Consider the following 25,254-nt stretch of genomic DNA (forward strand, 5'->3'; position numbering starts at 1 on the left):
AGACAGAGCAATTGCAGGTTAAGGTCCATGCTCAAGGGCCCAACAAAGTGGAATCACTTCTGGCATTTATAGGATTTGAACCAGCAACCTTCGCAGATCCCTAGCCTCAGAGTCACCATTCCACCATGAATAAAAACAAATGTTTTAAAAATACTTAAATAATAATAATAATTCATTACATTTATATAGCGCTTTTCTCAGTACTCAAACAAACAAGTCATCTCACCTGATGTACTCCTTACATCTATGTCAATTTGAAAATATTTTTGAAAAAACCATGAGAACAACTTTACTAACCTATAAGTAGCTGAATGGTAAAACTGTATGGAGTTCCTGACTGAGAGAATTCAGACTGTTTAAGGGGCTAAATCTTTCATATAAACATAGATAATTGAACTGTAACGATATGGGTGCATGATAGCATGTTTTATCATTGATCACTTTCTCTGTGATCAGTCCAGTGTCCAGCTGACAGAGAGGAGAATGGAGTCTTAAACTAAGAATCCCGTATACCAGGTTGGGCATACTGTATATAGTATGTAAAGTGCATTTGACAAGAATAAATGAAATTAAATTTAATTGAATGAAAATAAAACCAGACTTTGTTTTTCAAATAAGCACATTAAAGCCCTAACCCTAACTACAGTGCACCCCACCATGTAACTCATTACATGTTACTTTGTACAGAGCTGAGCTCATTGCAGATGTCTTGCAGAGCATTACCAGAGAGGATACTTGGCACATGGTGATGTCTATGATTCACGGACTTCAAGTACTTATTGCATACAAGGAATATGAAACAAAGTACTAAATATGACTGCTTTAATAGACCTACCATTGCTATGTCCCAAAAATTATGGTTCCCTGAAATGGAGGGACAATGCAGAAAATGTTGTAATTTCTACATGGTGAGACATGAAATACAGTATATGCAAATACCCTTAAAGTCTGCAATATGCAGTTTAATCACATCTGAAATTTTTTAATTTGTAATTTTAAACTGTGGAGCAGAAGAGGAGTATCAAGGAAAACATTTTCTTTTTCCCAAGAAAATGGAGGGCACTGTATATTTATTAACCACTTTATGCCATTTTTTGGCATTGTTTAGCCTAAATCACACACCCAAAAATAAATGGCTATTACTCTGCTTATGTAAAAAAAGGAGTTGTAAATGGATGAAAAGTAGTGTGTACAACTCTCCAAATTTTTAAAAGAATGTATTTATAAAAACCATTGTTTACACCAATATCAACTAAATAAAATACAAAAAATTATTTGGCTCATTAGGGATTTTTGTCCTAAAAACTGTATTTTACAGTATACAACCAAGACACTATTATGATGCATAACCTTGTAATCAATTTTCTTCTGAGCCCCAATCTGTTTGTACCATTGTACAAAGGTTAGATGTCATATCTCATAGCATCATAGAATCTTTCAAAACAAGTATTGTACTTGCAGTTTAATATATATATATCTCCCTTTGTGGATCTCCAACTGCATATATATATATATATATATATATATATATATATATATATATATAGGAAAAGTATAGAACTCAGTTATCCAATGGTGATAAGATTTTCACTTTATCAGTCTCAATGTAGGTGCTCACCTCAGCGTATACATATACAAATCACCACTTTACACTTTACAAAAGCTTGACATTTTTATACAGTTCTTTCCCAAACGTACAGCAGTGTTAATAATAGATAGATAGATAGATAGATAGATAGATAGATAGATAGATAGATAACAAAGTATTAGAGAAAAAAATGATTTCTAGCATTATTGTTTGGTAGTTTTAAAACATATATTATTTATATGGTCTGTTAAAAACATTGCTTTCAGTTAATCAAAAACATATGTACATTAACAGTCTCTTTCAGGCTGTTGGCACTATTTTTCCCCCCAGGCTGTTGCTTGAGGGAAAAAAAAAAACAAACTATGCATCTGTATGGTCTGCTATTTTAACTAACAGGGTGTGCTTTTTTTTTTCCACCTCCTCCTTCTAATACAGGTTATTCCTGGGAAAAAGTATGCCACTCGTGTTGCACCAAACCATCTTAATGTGTATATTAACCTTGCAAACTTAATTCGAGCAAATGAATCTCGTTTGGAAGAAGCTGACCAATTGTATAGGCAAGCTATAAGCATGAGACCAGACTTCAAGCAAGCATACATCAGTAGGTTAGTTGTTGTTGTTGTTAATAATAATAATATTATCTTAAATGTATGTATTTTTATGAAATTTAAAATTAAGTCATCATTATATTCATATTGTGCCTGTATCCTTTCCTGTGGCTTCAGTGTCATACCACATTTACAATGTATATTATTCTACTTTTCATATATTTATAAGTATACCTGAAGTAATTCATGCAGGGGACAGGAAAAAAGTATGTTACTCACACTCTTGCCACTGCAGTACAATCTTGAAGATTGATGGAAGCAATATTATTCCCTCCAATAATATGTAGGTTGACTGATAGACTCCCATTCATCTGTTTTCCCACATGTCAATGGGTAAAGGCTTCAGAGGCTTTCTGCAGAAAGAAAATTCAATGTCTATTGTTGTTACTGCTACATGTTGAACAAAGGCAACCTTTTATGAGTATTAAAGTTTTGAAATGTCTGTTGTGAACCAAGAAGAACTGCTTTAATATTGAAGGAAAGTGTTCAGTTAAACACTGAATCTATACTAAAAGACTGAGAAGGGGCTTAAATTAAAAAAAAAAACACAGGCAATATAAGTGACATACATTTTTAAAATTCTAAAGTTTAATCAGAGAGAAGCTTTCATATACTGTACAGCCTTTGTGAGGGATTGATCTTGGTGATGGTAAGGTGGAGAAAGGAAAATCTAACATAGTGGCAGCACTAGAGTTTGGTTTATTATGAGTTAAGTGTTACCTATAAAGCTACTATCCATGCAAATGTCTCTAAAAAAAAAAGAAGCTTATTAGGAATATACAGTGTCAATGAATAAGGCATTAATTGTAAAATAAACGTTAAATTAGTTTGAAAACATATTTGATTACACCCCATAATAATACAGTGCATCTTTTAGTCAATGCAACAAGGCTTTTGCTTGTTGTTTGTTTTTTCCTCTCTTTGTATACCAAGTAGTTGCAGTAATTAAAAGACTCTTAACTGTTCAAGGAATAGTTATAAAATTACAACTAAAAAGGTGGAGAATCATCATGACTTAACCTGACCTAAATATTGAAATTTCTTTAGAATACTTTCTTAGTTAGGTCCTAAGTGTTTGTTCATTATTGATCAACCTTTCTGCTTTGCCAAAAAATTAAATATTTTTAGATTCAACATTTGTATATTTCAAATTTAAGTCTAAATGTATAAGGAAGTTCATCTTCATGGGGTTGAATCATGGTGTTTTATATTCTTGAGGATCATAATTCAGGATGTATACAGGATGAATAATGTATTGCTGAACCATCAGTCTTTTTAAACACACCATAGCTATATTCAGAATAATTAATGACAAGAGTTGTTAACCTTTTCTTTTTAAATATTAGTGGGTTTGCAACATCTCTTAGAAAATATTGTGCATTGAATCTCTTTTCACTTGTATTTTTTATGTTAATACACTGTTTTTATGGTAATAAACTAGAATATATGAGATATTTTCAGCATAATCACATATGTCACAGCAGCATTCTAACTTGGCACAAGCATTGGCAGAAATTTAAGAGCATTAGCAGTATTTTCTGTCAAATTAATAGAATTCTGTTTCCTCCACAATTTGTTACAACATGTGTTTAGGAGATGGCATTTTTCTTGTGCTGAAACTTAACTTTTGAATATATTGCCCTTGATTGTTTCTTTACGTGAAAATATCCATCCATCCATCCATCCATTATCCAACCCGCTGAATCCGAACACAGGGTCACGGGGGTCTGCTGGAGCCAATCCCAGCCAACACAGGGCACAAGGCAGGAACCAATCCCGGGCAGGGTGCCAACCCACCGCAGGACACACACAAACACACCCACACACCAAGCACACACTAGGGCCAATTTAGAATCGCCAATCCACCTAACCTGCATGTCTTTGGACTGTGGGAGGAAACCGGAGCGCCCGGAGGAAACCCACGCAGACACGGGGAGAACATGCAAACTCCACGCAGGGAGGACCCGGGAGGCGAACCCAGGTCCCCAGGACGTGAAAATATGCAACATGGTATTTTCTTCCAGGTGCATAGTTGAAATTATATGCCTTGCAGCTTTATTTATGTGCTCCTCTATGTACAGAATACACTGTCATTCTAGTTCTGCATCATAACAAAGTTTTTGACCTTGACAATTATGGGATCGCATATACTGAATTAAATATATATCTTTGGCCATCAACATGTTGTTTATGCAAGCCAATAGGTGAACACACATATGACCAAGATTATTCACGTCAAAATGATGAATGTTATTGTAGAGTTGCCCTTTGGATGCGTGGACTTTTGAATTCCAAATAAATTAAGTTATGGTTGAGTCTAATTTCTTAAAAAAATATTTGTTAATGTTTTTGAGGATGCTTTGAAATAGGAAGAGCAGCTTGGGAAGGATGATCATCTTAACAATACAGGTATTCATTCTTTCTGCTAATATAAGGTGGAGGGTAGACCATATAGTCACATCTTGTTTATTTTTTTTTCCATGCAGGCAGCACAATTTTGAAGAAAAAGAGCTTTACTGTATATTTACATAATTTTACCCCTAAATATTTAAACTGATTTGCTACGATAAATGGGAAGATGTCCAGTCCAATATGACGTGCTAGAGAATTCACTGGAAAGAGTATGATTTTATTGAAATTGATTTTAAGTTCAGATAACTTTTGAAAATTTGCTAATGCTTTTAGGACTGCTAGCACAGAATGTTGTGAGTCTGACATACAGCAGGGAAAATAAGTATTTTATGCGTCAACGTTTTTCTCCCAATGGGGCTATTGACATGAAATTTTCACCAGATGTCTGTAACAACCCAAATAATCCACACATACTAAAAATCAAAACAAATAAGTCCATCAATTAAGTTATGTGTAATGACACGGGGGGAAAAGTATTGAATACATGAAGAAAAGGAGGTAATAAAAGGCATGGGAAGCTAAGAAACCAGTCAGTATCTGTCAGTATTTAGAAAGCAATCCTGCCCTCTGTAAGTGCAAATTAATATCAGCTGGTTTAGTCCTAATTGATGGCCTATGAAAAGGATTTTTATTATCAATGTGTCACACAAGAAGCCTCTCGTGATGGGTAAAAGCAAAGAGCTCTCTCAAGAACTTTGCAACCTTATTTATGCAAAACATACTGATGGCATTGGTTACAGACATATTTCTAAACTTCTGAATGTTCCAGTGAGCACCACTGGGGCCATAATCCGGAAGTGGAAAGAACATCAGTTCAGAGTTGTCCAAGAGCCAATAACCACTTGCTGAGAGCTTCAGAAAGACCTGGAATTAGCAGGTACAGTTGTTTCAAAGAAAACAATAATCCACTCCACTACCATGGCCTGTATGCATGCTTACCGTGCATGACTCCACTGCTGAAGAAAAAGGATGTTGAAGCTCGTTTAAAGTTTGCTGCATAACATTTGGACAAGCCAATGAAATACTGGGACAATATAGCCTGGTCAGATGAGACCAAAAATTGAACTGTTTGGATGTCATTGCACACATCATGGTGTGGGGCTGTTTTATCTATGGAAAGAACTGAAGGTCAGAGTTCATAAAAGAGGCTCAAGGGACGTTCAAGATTTGAAGACAGTTTGTGTGGAAGAATGGGCTAAAATTACACCTGAGAAATGCATGCAACTAATTTCTCCATACAGGAGGCATCTTGAAGCTGTCATTTCCAACAAAGGCTTTTCAACTAAGTATTAAATAAATTTCAATAAGCGTGTTCAATACTTATTCCCTCTGTCAGTCCACTTTATTACATATAACTTAATTTCTGGACTTATTTATTTTGGTTTCTTTGTATGTTTGGATTACTTGGGTTGTTACTGACATCTGGTGAAAAATTCATGTCAATAGCACGTGAAAAATTCATGTCAATAGCCCCATTAGAAATATATTTACTGAGAAAAACATGGACGCATTCAATACTTATTTTCCCCACTATATACAGTACCATATTATCTGCATATAGTGATATTTTCTGTTGAAGTCCTTCTCTAGAAACTCCCTTTATCTCTGATGTGTTTCAAAAGTATACAGCCAATGGTTCAATGGCGATTGCAAAGTCGAGTATCTGAAATAATGTTGTTAATATGAACCAAGGCTTCTGGACTAGTGTAAAGTAGTTTGATACATGCACATACTGTATGTTTAGGCCAAACCCATATTTGTGCAATGTGGTGAATTGATAGTCCCATTGAACCATATCAAATGCTTTTTCTGCATCTAAAGATAATAAGATCTCTTGGGTGTTAGACGTAATGGGTGAATATATTATATTAAACAAACATCGACGGTTATAAGTTAATTGTCTGCCTTTAATAAATCCTGTTTGGTCTTGTGATATTACAGAAGGAAGAACTTTCTCAGTCCTTCTGGCTAGAACTTTGGAGAGTATTTTAACATTGTTATTCAGAAATGAGATTGGTTTCTATGATGCATATTGTAGTAGGTCCTTGTTCTTCTTAGGAAAGTAATTAATTACTGGTAATCAATGCTTGGTGAAAAGTTTGAGGTAGAATTTTTTTGCCTTTAACTTCTATAAACATTGCCAATGATAGTGGAGCTAATATATTTTGAGAATTTTTTTGTAAAATTCTACTGGGTAACCATCAGGGCCAGCTGCTTTACCACTTTGAAGTGGGTTAATAGCATTAAGTAATTTTAAAAGTGTTATACGTTTATCCAGTTCTGCAGCACTAAGAGTATCTAGCTGTGGTATCTCTAATGAATCAAGAAACTGATTAGATGGTGTGTTATATTCTTTAAACTGAGTAAAATATAAGGACTTACAATAATCTCTAAATGTGTCAGTTATATTTTTATGGTCAATAATTTTATCTCCATCTGTGTTGTTAATTGCTGTTATTGCATTATGGACTTATATATCAGTTTGCTTAGATATGATTTCTGTACAGCTGTCACCTGCTAATGACAGAGGGTTAAGACGCCAGCTACAAGAAGAGCGTGTAGGATGCAGTAATTTAAGCTCCATGATCAGAGTGGCCTGGTCAGAGATAACGATAACGTCCTACTTACAAGATTTGATAGTGGGCAAAAAATTATTGTCTATGTGGAAGTAATCAATTCTTGAATAACATTGGTGTACAGTATGAGTGAGAAGAAGGAGTATGCTCATAGGTTAGGATTTAAGAACCTCCATGGGTCAGATAAGTTATGATCCATTACAGACTGTTTAATATTTTCTTTTCAGTATTAGACGTTATCACCATTGTATCCGAGAATCCGAGGTCTGGATTTAAAACACATTTAAAGTCTTCGACCATTATAATTTTGTGAGCGTCACTTTAATGATAGATGCAAATACATTGTGGAAGAAAGCTCTGTCATCCACGTTAGGTGGATAGGTATTAAAAATCAAAATCATTTTAGTATTAAATAGCCATGACATATCATCCTTCAGAATCAGATACTGCACCTGACTGTCCTGGTCCTCTGACATTCCAAGAGAAGGAACACATCTAGAGCAAAATGAACCCCCCAGCAGCATTGTGAAGAAGGTTAAATCTGAGATATCTTGTGAAGAAACAGTCCAAATACAACAGACTAACGATATAATCTTAACCAGTCCAAGTATAATGGACTAAGGGTATGATGTTAAAGAAAAAAAACTGTAATAAATACTGTAAAAGAGTAGTTACTTAATGTTTAACAAAAAGACAATAGTGTGTTACTTTGTGGTAGCCAAAATTTGCAAATAATTAATGAAAGAAATTTCAATATAGTAACTGAACCGTAAACAATAGCTATTGACTTTTTAGTAATCAGTTGGCCAAGATGTAGCCATAAGTGACCCATATGTGCATATAATTAATGAAAGAAATATCAAGATATAAGTGATTTGATTGAATTATTGAATAGATGAATTAAAAAGAGGAAAGGGATGGCCAGAAATGAAGTATAATATAAAATAAAGTAAAAAAAAAAAAGCTATATAATACATAGTTACGGCAAATTTCACTTTAGAAACGGTCCAGAATGCAAGCTTCAACTAGAATCTTCTTTGCCTTGCCAGAACATGGTGTGACTTATGATCGTGTGTTTCAAAAGAAAGTCGGGATCAGTTTTCTCAGCACTTTATCTGCTTTGTCCAGAGAACTAAAAGTGTAAAACTGATCAATAACCACTTTCAGTTTGGCACAGGGTACAAGATGCTGTATTTGATTTCAGCTCTACACAGGCACTGTTTAATGTTGTAGAATGCTGTGTGTTTAGCAGGTGTAGTAGGTAAGAAATCTGGAAAAATACAAATGCGGGTATTTTCAAAAATAATCTTGTGTTTCTGTCTGAGAAGGGATGAGATTTTGTTTGGCCTGTAGTTTCTCAAAAAGGATAATTAGGCTTACTGGTTTGGAGGCCTTTGATCCACTGTATGGTAAGCTGCAGAGATCTCTATGTCCGATTTAAAGTCCTCTCCAGATATTTTAGAAAACAGTTCAGCTATTAATTTCACTAGGTTTAGACTTTCCCGTTTTTCAGAAAGACCTTCAATTCTGATGTTGCTCCTTCTGTTTTCCAGTGTTACCAGTTTGTCCACGAGCACTTTGCATTCTGATTTTGTAGCCATTGCTTTTTTTATCCACTGCTGAAGCCAATTGTTCAGCTGTTTCAATATGGGCTGTGAACGTTTGCTTAACATCTTCAAACTGAGCAGCAAGTACAATAATTATACTCTCTAACTCACTAACTTCTGTAAAGGATATAGTTAATTTAGTACTTAAACATTGCTCCAGGTCTTTCACATTTTGATGCAGTTTCTCATTTTTCTCAACCTTTATTTTGTTCTTTAGTTCATTAATTTTTTCTTTATTTCTCTATTGTTCTTCTTTGTGTCTCTCCTTACATTATTTGTTAACCCTCAGAGCACGGCGATCATTACCTTCAGCTTGGAGAGTGCATTTTGAACTTTTCCGATTTCCTTAGACGGAGTTGCGAGTTCAGTAGGAGATGATGTCGCAGACTCGCTGGGGGAGGGGGGGGGGGTGCCGATAGGGGGGGATTTGCTAAAGTTGACGGTGGTGATGAAAAGGCCATGCTTGGCTCCAATGATCCTCCTGGAGTCAATGAATGCTCCTTGCGCGCCTCACTCGCAGTTTCACTCCCACTAATGCTCTCGGCTGGAGGCGATTTTTGCCATGTCAGGTCCTGGCAGATCTGTACCTTCGCCTGTCTTTTCCAGGTCGGTGTCTGGGAGGACGTACCATGAACTTGAGGCTAGTTTAGACTTTGATAGGGCTTTTGCTGCCTTATCCTTTTCCTTCTGATCCCTTTGTTTGCTACTCGTGCTTATTTGTACTTGCATGTAGTATTATTAAATTAATAAATACAGGATTTCTCGAAATGATATGTAAAAAAAAAAAATAAAAAATAAAACCCAACACCACTGCTAATGGAGCACCCCCTTAAACATTCATCTTCAACAATGGGCGAGACCAACTCCAAACTTCTTAACTTTCAAATATAGTACATTGCAGTCATCAAATCAAAAAGAAATGAAAGCACATACAGTATAACTATCCTAGTCCTTTAAAGAGTGAAAAGACTTGTACCTAGACATTAAGATGACAAAATTTGTTTCTTACAACTGAATTAATCTAACTTAAGAATTTGAGCTTTGAACCAAGGATAAGACCCAAGCTCTCAACAGTCACATTGTGATTAATATACCTAAAGCCTGCTTGATACTTTTCTTTATATTTTTCTGTTCTTAGTTTAGAGTTTTCAAAACTGCTAAAAACAGAGATATATTACAGTCACATACTAATAGATGAAGATTAATCATTTAGAGCCAGACAGCTGTATACAGTAGCTGACAATCTTACCAAGAAGGTACAGAATCTGATGCATTGTTAAGATGGAGACTTGCAGGCAAAAAGGTTGTGTGTGTTCAGTGACAACATTTAACATGCATTTTAACCATGGTGAGAGGCTACAAGACCACGCCTGAAATATCTATTGTCTAGTCTGAGAGTCTGTTCCTCACAATGGTTGGATTGAGAGCCACAACACTCCTGACATGATCACTCGCCATAAGCAAGATTATTTACTTTTCTAGATTTTATAGAAGGAACTTCATATATACACGTTTATGCTTTGTTTTTGGCCTCTAATTCAATAATTACTTTTCTTACCTTAGTCATGTTTTATGAATACTACTTGCGCTTGTTGGACAGTATTTGTTGTCTGGTTGTCAAGGACTTTTTTCTTCCCCCTTTCAACTATAGTTTTGGGAAGACACAAATATGACTGCGTGTCTGTGTTGGATTTACATTTACTTATTTGGTTGATGCCTTCATCGAAAGTTACTTGCAATGTTTGTGATACTATTGGTTACATTTTGGTTTTCCAGTTGATACAGTGTGACTTTGACTTGCTCACACTCACACAGTGTCAGTAGCGACATTTGAACCCATAAACTCATAGTTTTGAAGTCCAAAGCCTTTAACCACTACACCACACTGCATACCTGAATTTGTATACTCTCTTACTACTGGTAATTCTGATTTCTGTCTAGAACGCAAAGACACATATCTTAATACAGGCCAGATTTGAGAGTGCCTTTTTATGGCCTGTGTATGTTTAACTGCTTATTTAACACAAATTATTAATCTGATTTTTAGATAGAAAAAAAATAGAAAAAATTATTAGGTGTTCTTAATTGAAGAAACTTTTTCTGAAGCCTGTACATAAATTGAATAAACATATGAGTTGCATGTGTGGTCAGACATTTCAAAATGTTTAGTAATAAAAGTCTTCTGTTTCTACATTATTTTTCTTCTGTGAAGTGCCTTGAGCATGAGAAAGGCACTATATAAATAAAATGTATTATTATTATTACATTTATGAAATGCTATTTTTTTTTACTTCTTGTTTCCTTACACAATCAGAGGCGAGTTGCTTTTGAAAATGAATAAGCCTAATGAAGCTAGAGATGCATATCTGAGAGCTTTGGAACTGGACAGTGCCAATGCAGATCTATGGTACAACTTGGCCATTGTCAATATTGAAATGAAGGAACCTTCAGAAGCTCTAAAAAATTTTAATCAGGCATTAGAGCTTAATCCTAAACATAAACTAGCACTATTCAACTCGGCTCTTTTAATGCAGGAATCTGGTAAGTAGACAGCAATATTTCTCAATTTTACCATCTCAGAACTTGTCATGAACATTCTAAATGTGGAGTGTGATCTTCAGTGTCATTTGGCCTCTGAAATGTTAAACCATTTAGTAATGGTAGACAAAATCCAAATTGGTTTATTCACATATTTTGTCTGCCTTTACCCTTACCAGCATATACCATATAGAAAGCTGATATTTTTTTTTCATTTTTGGCATGTGTAACCCAATCAAAAAAAAAAAAAATAATAGGAAAATTGTGGTTATAAAATTCTATTGATGGAGGAAATTGAACAAGAGTTTGTTTTTATATTACTTGCTGATTTTAGTCACAATTCTAGTCAGATGTTTTTCTTTGCACAAATAGGAGAGAATTGTTTGTTCTCTCATGGATTATGGTGCAAGATACTATAGACATTACACAGAATCATTTTTAGCCATATCTTCATTTTAATTCCTTTTGCTGTATTCTACCCAAGTTTCATATTACCTTTTAAGTCTCTTTCTACCTTTTTGCTAAAGCACAGAGTGGATTTAATGAGGTCTTAAGCAATACCAACATCTTACCTCCTGTTTTATTCCAGCTATTGGCCTAGTTAAAATGCTTTACTATTACAAGCAGTGATTTTGTGTGAGTGAAAAACATTGCTTGTATTTGCATACATGCATCACATACTCTCTACCAGATTTTCACTTATCATTTAGTAACATCACTCACCACACATTAAAAACATTACAAGTGTAAACTATGCCCTCACTTTTAGACTTTCTAAGTGTCTTTGAATAATACCATTTTTTATAGCCTACAGGTCACCTTTTTTTGCATATTTTTAAAATGTAGAAAATGTTTACTTGGCAAAAAGAGGTTCAAAAGCCATATTTCTCCACATATGCAAAAAAAAAATCCTTCTTGGCGAATGCTGAACAGATTTTATTAAACAACCTTATTTTCATGTGCAGTTTCTCATTCTCAGTTGTGACAGGTTTGGAGAAAATATGGGAAGTCAAAAGAAAATGTATGACAAAATGATTAGAACTTCATGGAGTTTCAAAGATGCTGTCTAGCTTATTTTATTTAATAAGCAAACAGCAACAAACCAACCAACCAACCAAGCAACTATGTGGAAAAGCAAACTTTTCCTTGAAGTAAGAGATTAAACATAGTTTTCCCTTTGAATTTTGTGAAGATGGGTGAAGGTCATCCCATATTCTTCCTTCTAAGTTATATGGGGCTACAGGGCCTAAGCAATGGTAGAGTCATTTGGCGGTGCTCCTAGTTTTAGGATTATTACAAATTTGTTATCAATGTATGCTGTTACAATCAGGAATGGACTTAGTAGGGAAAGGGCTCCTGGGTTTGAACCATTCTTTAGCCCCAACCTAAGCGTTTTGAGTGAGCCAAGGATAAACTAATATATAATGTCAAAACTTAGCTGATTAAGCTTGAATAAGCACTACACAAGAACAAGAATGGTGAATGAATAAAAACAAAAACCACAGAAACAGCACATGAAATTATAAATGATAGAGCAAAAAAGATACAGTGTATGCAATTTTAAAGTTCAGAAATATGCTTGATAGCCATCAGAGCACAGTATGCCATGTGTAATCTCTCTATTATAAAAAAAATCTTGTAAAGGAAAACCAGGTAGACGAGACGTGATCTGCTCGGAAGACGAAAGAGATTGGCCACGGAGCATCTCGCGGGGACCGTAAACATGAGACTTGGTGCCAAGACATTGTCCCAGGACCGTCTCATGGGGACGTGGAACATGAGATTCTTGCAAGACACGCCTTACTTACAACCAATATCAAATAAGACCACTGGCAGCAAAACACTCAAAACACACAGATCCTGTGCTCTCAGCTCATATAAAGCTTATAAGAACAATACTTTCTAGATGAAACGTCAATGACTAAGCGAAGAAAAAAGAGCAACGCAGAGAAAAGCGACTCAAAAGCGTTGAAGAGAAGAAAAATGCAGCGTAGAGATTATGAAAGCAGTGGAGTTTGAAAGGCTCACAAAAAAATGATGGCGCAATACACATGTAGAGAAAGGTGGAGAATATGAAAGCAGTAAAATTTGAAAGTATTGTAGAATCCCAGCCAGGTTGAAGCCTTTTTTTTTTTTTTTGAGTGACTTAGGTCCAATTGAGGGAGGGTGGAGTACAGCATGGAAGACTGACAGCGAGGTATTGATTAATACGGTTAGGGGGGGACGACCTGGGACGAGAGGAGAGGTTGGAGAGGGCGTTAGAAGGTTGTGTTTGGGGATTCAAAGTCAGCGTTCTTTTTCTTAATTGTTCAAGTAAAACTTTTGTGAGTCTTTACGTCTGGGTTTTTTTTTTTTTTTTTAACTTTTCGAGCCAGACGCGGAGGTCACTACAGTATCAAAAAAGATAGTAAAGATCGCATTAGCACAAACAAAAGGAAATAATTACTCGAAAAAAGGGAAAAATTATCATCATGGACCAGGTGTAATTGAAAAAATAGCAGGACAAAGCGAGGTTAGAAATAAAAGACAAAGAGTAGAAAATAAAGTAAAACGTCATAAAGAGGTTCAAAAACAAGGGGGCGAAACACATGCAGAGCAAGTTAGAGAACGTAAACAGTGGAATTCAAAAGACACAAAAAAACGTAGGCGCGATATACATGCAGAGCAAATTACAGAATATAAAAGCAGAAAAATTCTAATGTATCAAAAAAAGATAAAGATCGCATTAGCGCTAAAAAAGAGAAATTATTACTCGGTGAAATAACGGAAAAGCGAATAGAGATCGAATATGTGGACATAGGTGATGTGTCAGAAGTATGGAAATATTGTAAGGCTTTGAAGTTTAAGTCCGAGACTTGTAGATCGTCTAATTCATGCTGCCATCAGAGAAAAGTAGTGCTTCTACATAATGAGGAGGCGTATCCAAGAGAATTAAAAGATTTGATGTTTGGGGAAAGTGAAATCCACAAGCAGTCGGTCAGTCATTTCCCAACCCGCTATAACCGAAAACAGGGTCATGGGGGGGTCTGCTGGAGCTAATCCCAGCCAGCACAGGGCACAAGTCAGGAACAAACCCCGGGCAGGGTGCCAGCCCACCGCAGAATCCACAAAATTTTGCAAAAGGATTATTGATTTTGATGCAATATTCTTCTAAATTCGCTACATGTGTTGCCATCCCTAGGCCTAACTGGCAAATACATTAATACAGTGAGTATGACATTCTGTTTTCCAAAAATTAATTTCTAAGTGGGTGACACCATTATTGGATAATTCAGTTTGATCATCACCAACAGGTTGGACTCCCCTGTACTAGGTCATTAGAATAGAAAACCTTTTTTTTCTGGATAGGGAGAAGCCAGTTGAGAGAGTTCGGGTTATATAAGTTAATAGTAAATGTTACTTAGACTCCTCTCAAGGTAGAGTATACCCAACAAAGCTTACTAAGAGAAAACCAAAGGACATAATCAGGAATAATATCCAGGTTAATGGAGATTGCTATTTTGGATAGGGTTCCACCACGATCCTTACTATCCTGTGGATCAGGAATTGAAGTATAAAATCTGAATACAATGTTTGAGCTTATTAATGAGTTTCTGTTAAAGGTTTGCTTATATGCAAAATGAAAGTTATTTTGATTGTAATTGAATCTGCTTTGTTTGAAGAAATAGTATGGTCGCCTTAACGCATCCCATCTGCTTTATAATGTAGTGAATTAAGAAAATATTCAGACCCCTTCACTTTCTGCACACTTTTTTATGTTGGAAATTTAATGGGTAGATTTGAATTTGTTGCCCATAAATCTACACACAATAATGACAAAGTGAAAATATGTTTTTAGTAATGTTTGCAGAATCTCTGCTGTGGCACTTTGAATTGTAGTCAAGTGCATCCTGTTGGCTTTAGTTATCCATTGCATGTGGCAAGAACATGATCAGAATCCACTTGTAACAAATTGAATTGATTGGACATGGCATCAAATGACACACCTTTCTCCTATGTACATAAGGTCCCACAGTTCACATTGCATGTCAGGACAAAAACCAAGAGATGAACTTCTAGGAACTCTCTGTAGACAGTCATGATCAAATTGTGGTTAGGCCTAAATCAGGGAAAGAGTATAAAACCATATTTAAAGCTTTGAGTGTTTCCAGTTGCACAGTGACCTCAATACTTATGAAATGGAAGAAGTTTGGGATCACCAAGACTCTTCCTAGAGTTGGCTATCTGGCCAAACTGTGTAACTGGACAAGAAATGATTCTGATGGGAGAGGTCTGTGGCAATACACATTTTTTAATAAATACATTGTCCGGCTTGAACTGAGTGTGCATGTGTGTATAGCCACGGGTTATTTGATGGGGTATTTGGGGCTGATCGTGTTTGCATGTGAGAGCATGCTTGGCTCCAATGGCCTAATTGACTATTGTATATTGTAATTGAGATGTTTTTCCCATGGATGGATAAAAAGGGAGCCAGTGCAGTGAAAGGGGGAGGGGGTGGGGGTGGGTCTTGATGAGGCAGAGAGAGATGAAGGTTAATAGGAAAAAGATGGCAGGATCATTAGGAGTCAGCCATGTAGAGAGTCCTGGTTGGCTCTCAAACAGGCTGAAGAGGGTTCTTTTAGCTGAGCATCCTGGAAGGAGCAGGGGTGTCCCTTCTAAGGCCGAGGAGTGGTAGAGGGAGTTGTAGGAGAGAGTCTTGGTGCTGGAGCCTGTTGGAATCCTGTAATGGCAAAATCTTGGCCTGATCTTTTTATTTTATTTTATTTTTTTTAATCCTGGATAATTTTGTAATTTATAGACTTGCACTGCACTAAATTTGTTGTTTCTGTGGAGCCAATTTGGACTGTCACTGTTAAAATGTAGCTTTCACTTCTAATACAGGCGGAAACCCATTATAACCAAACTCATAAGACCATAAAAATATTTTTTTATAACGAATATGGGGAAAATATGTCTACTATTGTAACCGGCGTTGCTAGCAATTTGCCATCTCTAATGGCAGCGGCTCTGTAGCTGCTCACCTGGGTCTGGTAAACAATAAATCTAGGACAGAGATGTCCTCAGCAAGATCTGATTTACTGCATAACGTGTTTGTTGCATAATGTTTAGAACATGCAACACTCCTCCTCACACTCTCCTGATCTCCCTTCTCTAGACTGCCTTTGCCACAGCGATGACTCCGAGCTTTTGGTGTTTTTTCTAATCTGAAGATGAGAATTAAAGCAGGATGCCTGCCCGTGTTGCATCTCCTAACAGCTCTTATTTCAAATGTAGTCTTGAAACTGTACCTGCCTTTTCTTTACAGTAATAAAGTGCCTGTATTTTCTTTGGAAAGCTGGACTCCTCTTCCTGTCTCTTGTGTAACTCTGTATCCCATTCTTGATAATACCTGTATAAAAAAACAGCACTTCTTAAACTGCAAAAAATATTTTATTTGAAAATGAGACGTTAGATTTTTTTTTTTTTGTGGAAATACAGGTATGAAAATACAGAGTGAAAATGAAATGTCAGATGAAGCCAAGATTGTTAATTTTTCTTTCAGAGTAAACTGATGCCATTTCTCATTTATTTTGTTCACTGCAAAGAAAACTTTGACAAGCACCATGAAATTTGAACAGTGTAGTACTGACAAGCACCATGAAATTTGAACAGTGTAGTACCTGTACAAGACACAACTACCCACACAGATGGTCGGTGTATTTGGCAATACCTGTATGTTGTTGTGCCTACGGCCTTGCAAAGACTGCCCGGGACCAGAAATTTTGCAACAGACTATCACTTTGTTTTGGTCTAACAGAAAAGAGACAGTCTGTTGCAGGGTTCCCAAGATTCGGTGAAAATATAGTCACAGGATTAAGTATTTTTTGCATCGCATTAATTAGCTTTGGTGGGTATTTTTGGTTGAAAAAACATTTGTTATACTGAATTTTACATTTCATTCAAACAAAATTCGTTTAACATGGTTTTATATGAACACTTGTTTAGGCTACCAAAAAGTATTCATTATTCTGAAAATTTTGTTTGATGTTATGAATGTTTGTTTGGGCCAGCAAAAAGTATTTGTTATTCTGCTATAACAGAATCTGACCTGTATATATTGCAGTATAATATAATATATACCAACATTCAGTGGAAGAGAAGGAATGGAACAATACAGTTGTCTTATAGTTCATCATTGGGGTTTTTGAGGATTTTATTTCACTTCTCTGAGAGAAGCCGGAGGCATCTTTCTTGACAAAGAGTAAACATCACAACTTTGCAGACAGCTTATGTCTCTTTGAGACATTGGCTGGCATTTATACTGACACTTTTATAGTGATACGAAGTATGGATTAGTAGCAATTTAGCATATTAGGTGAGTTATTTGCAGGTTCTGCTGAACAAGGCTATGTATAGATTAGCCTCCTTTAGCCCATGCTGCCTTTTCTGTCAGACTGGAACAGTGCACCTGTTCTAATCACTAACCTTCATTTACAGTGCTTAGTTTGTCAACTACCTGAAAGATTTTCTGCTTTCTATAGTTTGAAAATGGGGTAGGGTAGGGTACATAAGCATGAGAGTTTAAAGAGTACATATCCTTTACAGGCAGGCAGTCACTTTATTAGGATGCATGGATTTAGGCATCGTTGAAGCAGTTTTATTATTGCACCTCCTCCTATAATTATGTGTAAAGTTAAGTACTTTGTACACAACATTTTAAACCCTGTTCAAATGCTTATTGGTTTGTTCATCCATAATGTTTATTTGAAGTAGATGCCATAATGTAATTCAATGACAGCTTTGTTTTGTTTGTTCTTTTTTTAAAAGAAAAAAGTAAACAAGGAAAAAATTGTACAGAACATGTTATTGTTGAGTCAAATAAAATAATATACATATGTACTTCCTGCTCCATTTACATATAAACCGGTTTTCTGATTATTATTGCAGTCAAAGACTAAAAAACAAGAGTTGCCAGTACTAACTTGTGTAAACTTTATTAAAGGAAATGAAATTGGATTTTGTGTTTTAGCAGGTTGTTTTTTTTTTTTGGATATTAGACACTCCTTTATATTTCTTGTAGCGGAATTGAAAGTTGTTACCAAAAAACATTTTTGCAAAACTTTTAAACCCAGTTTGATTCTAGATTTTGTCAGTGGTTTCAAGTAATCCAAATGAATTGTTTGATTTCAATCCTGTTTAATTTGGTAGATTTAAGTTGTGCATTTTTCTTTTTCTCTTTCTCTGTTTCTGTTTTGTTCTACTCTATAGAGTTCTTGTATACTGTTATTGACATGTATCAACATACAATATCAATCTTTACAATAATTGTCTGACCCAGTCACCAAGGATGGCGATTATTAAGACTTTTTATTGGGCAGAAGGACTAGTTAGAAATCCTAGCATTCAGTAAAGTTGCCAATCTCAAAGAATTACTGCTTGGCTTCTTTATTTTTTTGGAGGGTGTTAAGAGGAAAATTGTCTTCACTGTCTTCAGTAATAGGACAAGCGCTTCTTTGGCTTGCCGTTTGTTTTGTACATGTTTTAGCTCCCTGTCCCACCTCTTTTTAAACCCAGACTCTGAATTATGGGGTATTTTTCACATTCTTTTTAGATTTTGTCTTTGCATTGTATGTATTTGCCCCTGAAATTATTACATTATTTCAATCCATTCATCCAATTTTTGAACCTCAATAATTATGATGGTACTGTACTATTCTAAGCTATGTTAGGCATAAGATAAGAATTATCCCTGGATGGTGTGACAATTCATCTTTTTAAGTTCTGTATTTTTTATTCTTCAAAATAGATGAAATGGCAAGCTTTACTTAAGACTGTACTATAAAAGTGACCAGTCATAATGTGTTTCGGACATGCTTTGCAGTGTCTGGTGAACTTAGAAGATTTTTCCTTTCATATAGCAACAAACTGAGCTAGACCTATCAGACATTCCAGATGTTTGTAGGACAATTAAGAGATACAATTCCTATAGTGTCTCTTGGGTTTGACCCTTGGTCATCTTCCAGTGCGTCATGCTTTGTACACATTCATCTGATGTTTAATATGTCTCTTTTAATTCCATACATACATAATTTTCTGCAGTTTTGGTTTTCTAAGAACAGAATTAGTATAGCACCTCCTTAGATGCACGAACTGGGAATTCTTGCTATTAAACTCATAGATTAAAATATACAGATTGTATATAGTACATAGCCTGCATTTTTGAATGACTCTGAGTAATCATTAATACTGTCTGTAAATTAAAACATGCAGATGTAAATGCAGTTATAGATCTTTAAAATGGACAGTCATCTATTTTCCTCTTTCTTTTGTTTTGTACTTAAATAGGTGATGCAAGACTGAGGCCTGAAGCTAAACGCAGATTTTTACTCTATGTTGAACAAGACCCAAATGACGCTAATGGTTACTTTAACCTTGGAATGCTTGCCATGGATGATAATAATAATGATGATGCAGAGAAATGGATGAAAAAAGCCATACAAATGCAACATGGTTTTAGGAGTGCACTCTTTAATCTAGCCCTTCTCTATTCCCAGATGGGGAGAGAACTAGATGCTTTACCTGTCCTTAATGAGCTGCTGCAGTATTATCCTGAACATGTTAAAGGACTCATTCTAAAAGGTGACATCCTAATGAATCAGAAAAAGGACACTAAGGGAGCAAAAGAATGTTTTCAGAGGATCCTTAAAATAGACCCCAACAATGTACAAGGAAAGCATAATTTATGTGTAGTATATTTTGAAGAGCAGGAACTTCTTGAAGCAGAGAAATGCCTTGTGGAGACTTTAGCTTTAGCGCCACATGAGGAGTACATTCATCGCCATCTGAATATAGTTCGAGGGAAAATTGCAGCAGGACAGCAAGTATCTCCAGCAGGTGGTGCTCAGAGTCCATCAATAGAAAAAAAAAAAAACTCTGCAAGAAAAACCAAAAAATGATAAGAATGCACAGAAGCCTTTCCCTGCCAGAAAGACAAGTGAGAACAAGGAGCAGTCAAATCAAGCTTTGGAAAACAGCCAGGCTGACAAACGGACTAAAGCCAAATCTGCAGAGGAGATAAAAGAAATTGAACAGAAAAGAGCTGCTGCTTTAAAAAGATTAGAGGAGATTGAACGAATTTTAAGCGGTGATTAATTTTGTTTATTTAGGTATTTTATTGGACACTGTTTTGCAGATAGAGTTAAGTACATTTTGGATTTATGAGGAAGGTCATGTAATTCACAATTTTTTTTTTTTTTTTTTTTTTTTTTTTTTCTTGGTTTTTTTTGGTCTCTGCATGCTGCATAATACTCCTTAATCAAATCAAGAAAATACTCCGACTGTTTAAAGTTGAAGGGAACACATTACTCTGTTTTGTTTGCATGAAAAGTTAAATTGTTTCTAGAACAGCAAATCTTAAGTTAATTTTTTATGTTTGGCTTGATTATGGGAATGTGAAGCAACTGCAGAAATACAAATTGATCCTCATTCATCATGTGTTCTGTTTTTGTGGCTTTAGTCAAACATAATGTTTCCAGTGTCATTCAAAGTATTTTGAAACATCATTGTGACAGCGCATAAAAGATATTTGCAACAAAAATGAAATATATTATAACAGATGTTGTTAATCATCTTTTTAATTTCTCTTTAAGTTGATATTTTAAATTGTTACTCAGAATCAACTTTTGGAACACCTACACAGATGTTCACTCTGAAATGGAGCAGTTAGAAACCAGCCCCTTCTCTAGAAGAAGCAAATAGACTTTTTATTCTTAATACATTGCAGGTAGATGAGTTTCTGAAGTGTGGTATTGGCTAAACATTTTGACTAACTACTTTTGCCTCCATGAAAATGAAATTGTGTTATTATAAAAGGTATTATTTAGTTTTATATGTTAAATTTTACTCTTTGCAAGAACTTGGAATCTCTAATACTTTATGATGCATAATATCATATCTTAATTCATTTAGTTTGAAATCATTACTGATTAACACTTCATACAGTTTTCAGTCCAAGCTGTAATCCAGACACATATTATCATAAGTTATATATTCTTTACAAACTATAGTTTATTTGAGTTAGTTAAAAAAAGATCATAATCCATTTACTTTGTTTTTCTATGTTCATTCTGACAGGAACTGGTAAATATATCAAATATAGATTTTAGTTCAGCATATTTAGTATTACCTTCACCCCTTTTGCATTTTAAAAACAGTAGCTTTTGGTTAGCCATAATCAATGAAATGTGCTAAAAAATGTAATGTTTTTGTATTGCAATTTTAAAAACAAGAAAGTTAGGTCACTTTCGTTAATTTATTAAATTCTGTGACTATTATATGATTGAAGCATATACTGTATGATTAGAGAACCCATATATAAGTGATTTAAGGGTCACTCCAGATTCTTCTCCACTGGCAGAAATATCAAAAACTTTTATCCTTTCATTTTACACTGCATGTAGACATTTTCTTATTTCAATTATTTCCTAGTTTTAAATTAGGAGAACATTACCTTCAATTGAAGCAGTATTCAAAAAATAAATAACAATCTGAATATGGGAAATGTATGGTTTATACTTTAATTTTCTGTTTGTTTACATATTTTATTTCAACGTTTGATAATCTGTTATTTATAAAGTATATGACTTATTTAAATGTATAGAAAAACGGGAGTAAATGTGTAGAAAGCATCTTGGCTTAATAAACCTGCTGTGCTTCAGATCAGTCAGGTCACAGTTATTCATTTTGACAATTTATCCTGTGCTCAAAAAAGAAAGGATACCTTAAAATATTACAGCTAAACATGATTTTTTTTAATGAACTGGACAAAATGTGTTGCCTTTATAAATCAGCAATACACAGCACTTCAAATAGAAATGCTTTCAATGATTGATAATGTAGAATAATTTTTATTAATATGGCATAACAATATACTTCATTTTGACAGATATTAAGGTTAAGAGTTGGTGGGTTTGTTGAATTCTTGTGCTTTCTGAATAAAATCAACTTTTCCTTTCTTTGTGTAAAATTTGAGTTTATAGCATCTCTAAATTAGCTGAGTGTGTTTGGGTATTTTCTGCTGTGGCCTGGCCATCCATCCAAGCTGCCATAGGCTTCTAATACTGTGTTGAGATGAGTAAAAGAATGGAACAAAGTTCACAGCGGCTGACATTACGATTAATATTGCTTCATTTTAATTTTGTAAGACACTTTTGTGTTTAAGGCACATAGACAATGTGTGGTATATTTGAATTGATCAATCAGGTAGCACTCTCTTTTTTTGTTTTGTTTTTTGTTGGGGTAGCACCAACATTATTTTTACCAAGAAAGGATCTTTATATTGGAGCTTTGACTGAGAGTGCTATCATTTGGCACTTTACAGAGCCAACCAGATCACAGTCCCTTAAATAACAAGGGGTGCAATACATAGTTGTAATATAATGCTAACACACAGGGAAGGGCATGAAAGTGGTTTGGTGTTTAGTCACAATAAAGAAATCAATTGAGGATAAGACTAGTTAAACAGTATAGCAGAGTTAGAAATAAAAGAACGCATAACACACAGATAACTCAAGAAGGAATTGTATAAATCTCAATAACAACAAACCTCCTGTTGTTAATGAGAATTTACACAGTGAGATGAGTTTCTGTCTGTGAAAGAGGTTGGGAGGGAGTCAGAAAAACAGATTCCCAGAGGCTAAAGACATACTGTTACTGTGTGTGTATGTGTGGCTGGTTATCTGATGTGAATCAAACTGGAATTTTGCTGCCAATTTATGTAGACATTTAAACTGAGGGGTTTAAATAGTTAATATTTCCATAAACACTGCTCAATTTCAACCTTCTAAGTAATGCATTTAAGGTTATAAATTACAATATATGTGTTTTAGCATTCTGTTATATTTCTGCTTTTACATTGCATTATAAAATTAAGAGCTTCTTAAATATTTTAAGCACTGATGCTGTTTTTTGGGAAATAATCTGTTTAACTTATTTCACTGTGAAGATTTCACTCTTAATGCCAATGCTGTCTAAAGCAAACCCATTCTATTACTTTATAAGATATTTATTTTTGTTAACTAACCTTTTAAATTTTCCTTGGAAAATAAGACTAATACAGTAGTTCAGTGGTGTGCAGCAATTAAGTGGCCATTGTGTTACATACCTGGTCCAGGTGATTCATTTCTTTGGTCCCTAACTTCAAATAGGTTGTAAAAAAGACATTTATGAAAAGTTGATGTTGAAGTTTAGTGGCTGAGTTACTAGAGAGGAGGTGAACTTACAGTAAGTACGTTCCCAACTAACATAAATGCTGCAACAGCACACAGCTTGAATTTGTTCAAAGTAATGTGTTATCTGCTGTTTGTGAAGGTTGTTGGTCCGTGCTGTTATTGTTTCTTTTAAAAAATTTTATCTACTCATTTTATATATAAAGTACATTGTACAGTCAGCGTTTAAACTTGGTTGAATGGGAGTCATTACCTTACTGCCCATACCATAAATGCTTAAAAATATCCATTTCAATGAATGTGAAAATTGCAAAGTCAGTGTGTACATAAAATGATGAGCAGTGTGGTATATGAACATTAAATATTTGTTTTATAATTTTTAGCAGGACAACCAAACATTTTTACACGTTAAGAATATTTTAGATCCAATTAAAGGAATGATTGTAGCATCTTGGTGACTTTCAACCTGACTTTCTACAAAGGTATTTAATGTGAAATCTTAATTGGGCAATTAAATTGACCATAACATACTTGATTTTTGGAGCACAAAAACATTATTGTACTCACTGTATGGAATTTTTCAGAAGAGTCATATGGTAATATACATGTGAATAAAGGGAATCCTGTTGAGACAGTTTGGGTGGGTGTAATTAAGGAGTCAGTTTATTTTCCGTTACTTAAATTGATCACCGATTAATATTGTAGAATCGTAGGTTAACTTCTGTTTAGAATTATGCTCAAAATTTTATCATCATTTTATGCAGGCAAAAACTGAACTTGTTTATAACTTATTTTCATGACTGTAACTTAATGAATCGAAAAATCTTTTGCCAGATCCCCGATTTCTTCAGAAAAAAGAATGTTATAACCTTGATACTTAAGATAAGTTTGGCAATTGGAAATATGGTCTTCAAAGAGTACAGCTAACACAAATGTGTTATCAAAATGGTCAGGGCAGGGGGGCAAAATTAAGTTGAATTATGTGGTGGTGTTGAATCAACAATCATGTACTTTGTAGTACAATGTGGTATGACAGCATCTGCTTGTTTGCAGTTTGAATTCTGTATTCATGTTTTTGTGTTTGTTTACAAATTATGCATATGATTTGAAATATCTGTTCTTGACAATCTAATTATTTTACGATTTTGTTAAAAAAAATGAATGTATGTTTTAAAGAGTTGATGGTTGTACCCTGTGCTTGTCACAAAACATATTTTTTTTAGCTTTCTTGAATTTTTTTTAACTTTGCAATTTACCAGATTTTTGAGGTGTTCTGTGTGTTCTTTATAATAACATTACAGTATTTATTCTTATTAATTAAACCACTGTTTATGTTTAAAGGAGAAATTCAGGCATGACCTCTTCACTTTAATGTACATTGTGAAAGAAAAATAAATGTTCTTCCTGCCTCTTACCATTTTAATTTTTGAATAAAATACAACTTTTTGCCAGTATAAGAAAGTGTGTCTTTCATTTCAAGTTAAATTGGTAGGGTCATACTTACCTTATAAATTGTATCTTTAAATTAGTGAACAGTGGTACATGGCATTGTAGAGGTTTATAAATAGTTTTTATGTATTTTAAAATATGCCATCTTTTGCAAACATTAAAGTACTCCCTTTGGATGTTTTGTTTTTGGTCTTTCTGTCAGAACTGTATAATAAAGCACATTGGCTGGTTACAGATCCCACTGTTGAGCATGAAGGAAACCAGCACTTT

General features: G+C 34.7%; 1 protein-coding gene across 1 annotated transcript in view; it reads left to right on the plus strand.

Moving 5' to 3' along the window:
• tmtc3 (transmembrane O-mannosyltransferase targeting cadherins 3) overlaps positions 1–24,996 on the plus strand; it is a 124,060-nt gene extending 99,064 nt beyond the window's left edge. The window contains 4 exon segments of the mRNA XM_051931442.1: positions 2,024–2,193; positions 11,106–11,332; positions 19,655–20,247; positions 20,249–24,996. Coding sequence (XP_051787402.1) covers positions 2,024–2,193; positions 11,106–11,332; positions 19,655–20,247; positions 20,249–20,461 — 1,203 coding nt within the window. The 3' untranslated portion in view covers positions 20,462–24,996.
• The last annotated feature ends 258 nt before the right edge of the window (positions 24,997–25,254 follow it).

This window comes from Erpetoichthys calabaricus, chromosome 1, assembly GCF_900747795.2.
Source record: "Erpetoichthys calabaricus chromosome 1, fErpCal1.3, whole genome shotgun sequence".
NCBI lineage: Eukaryota > Metazoa > Chordata > Cladistia > Polypteriformes > Polypteridae > Erpetoichthys > Erpetoichthys calabaricus.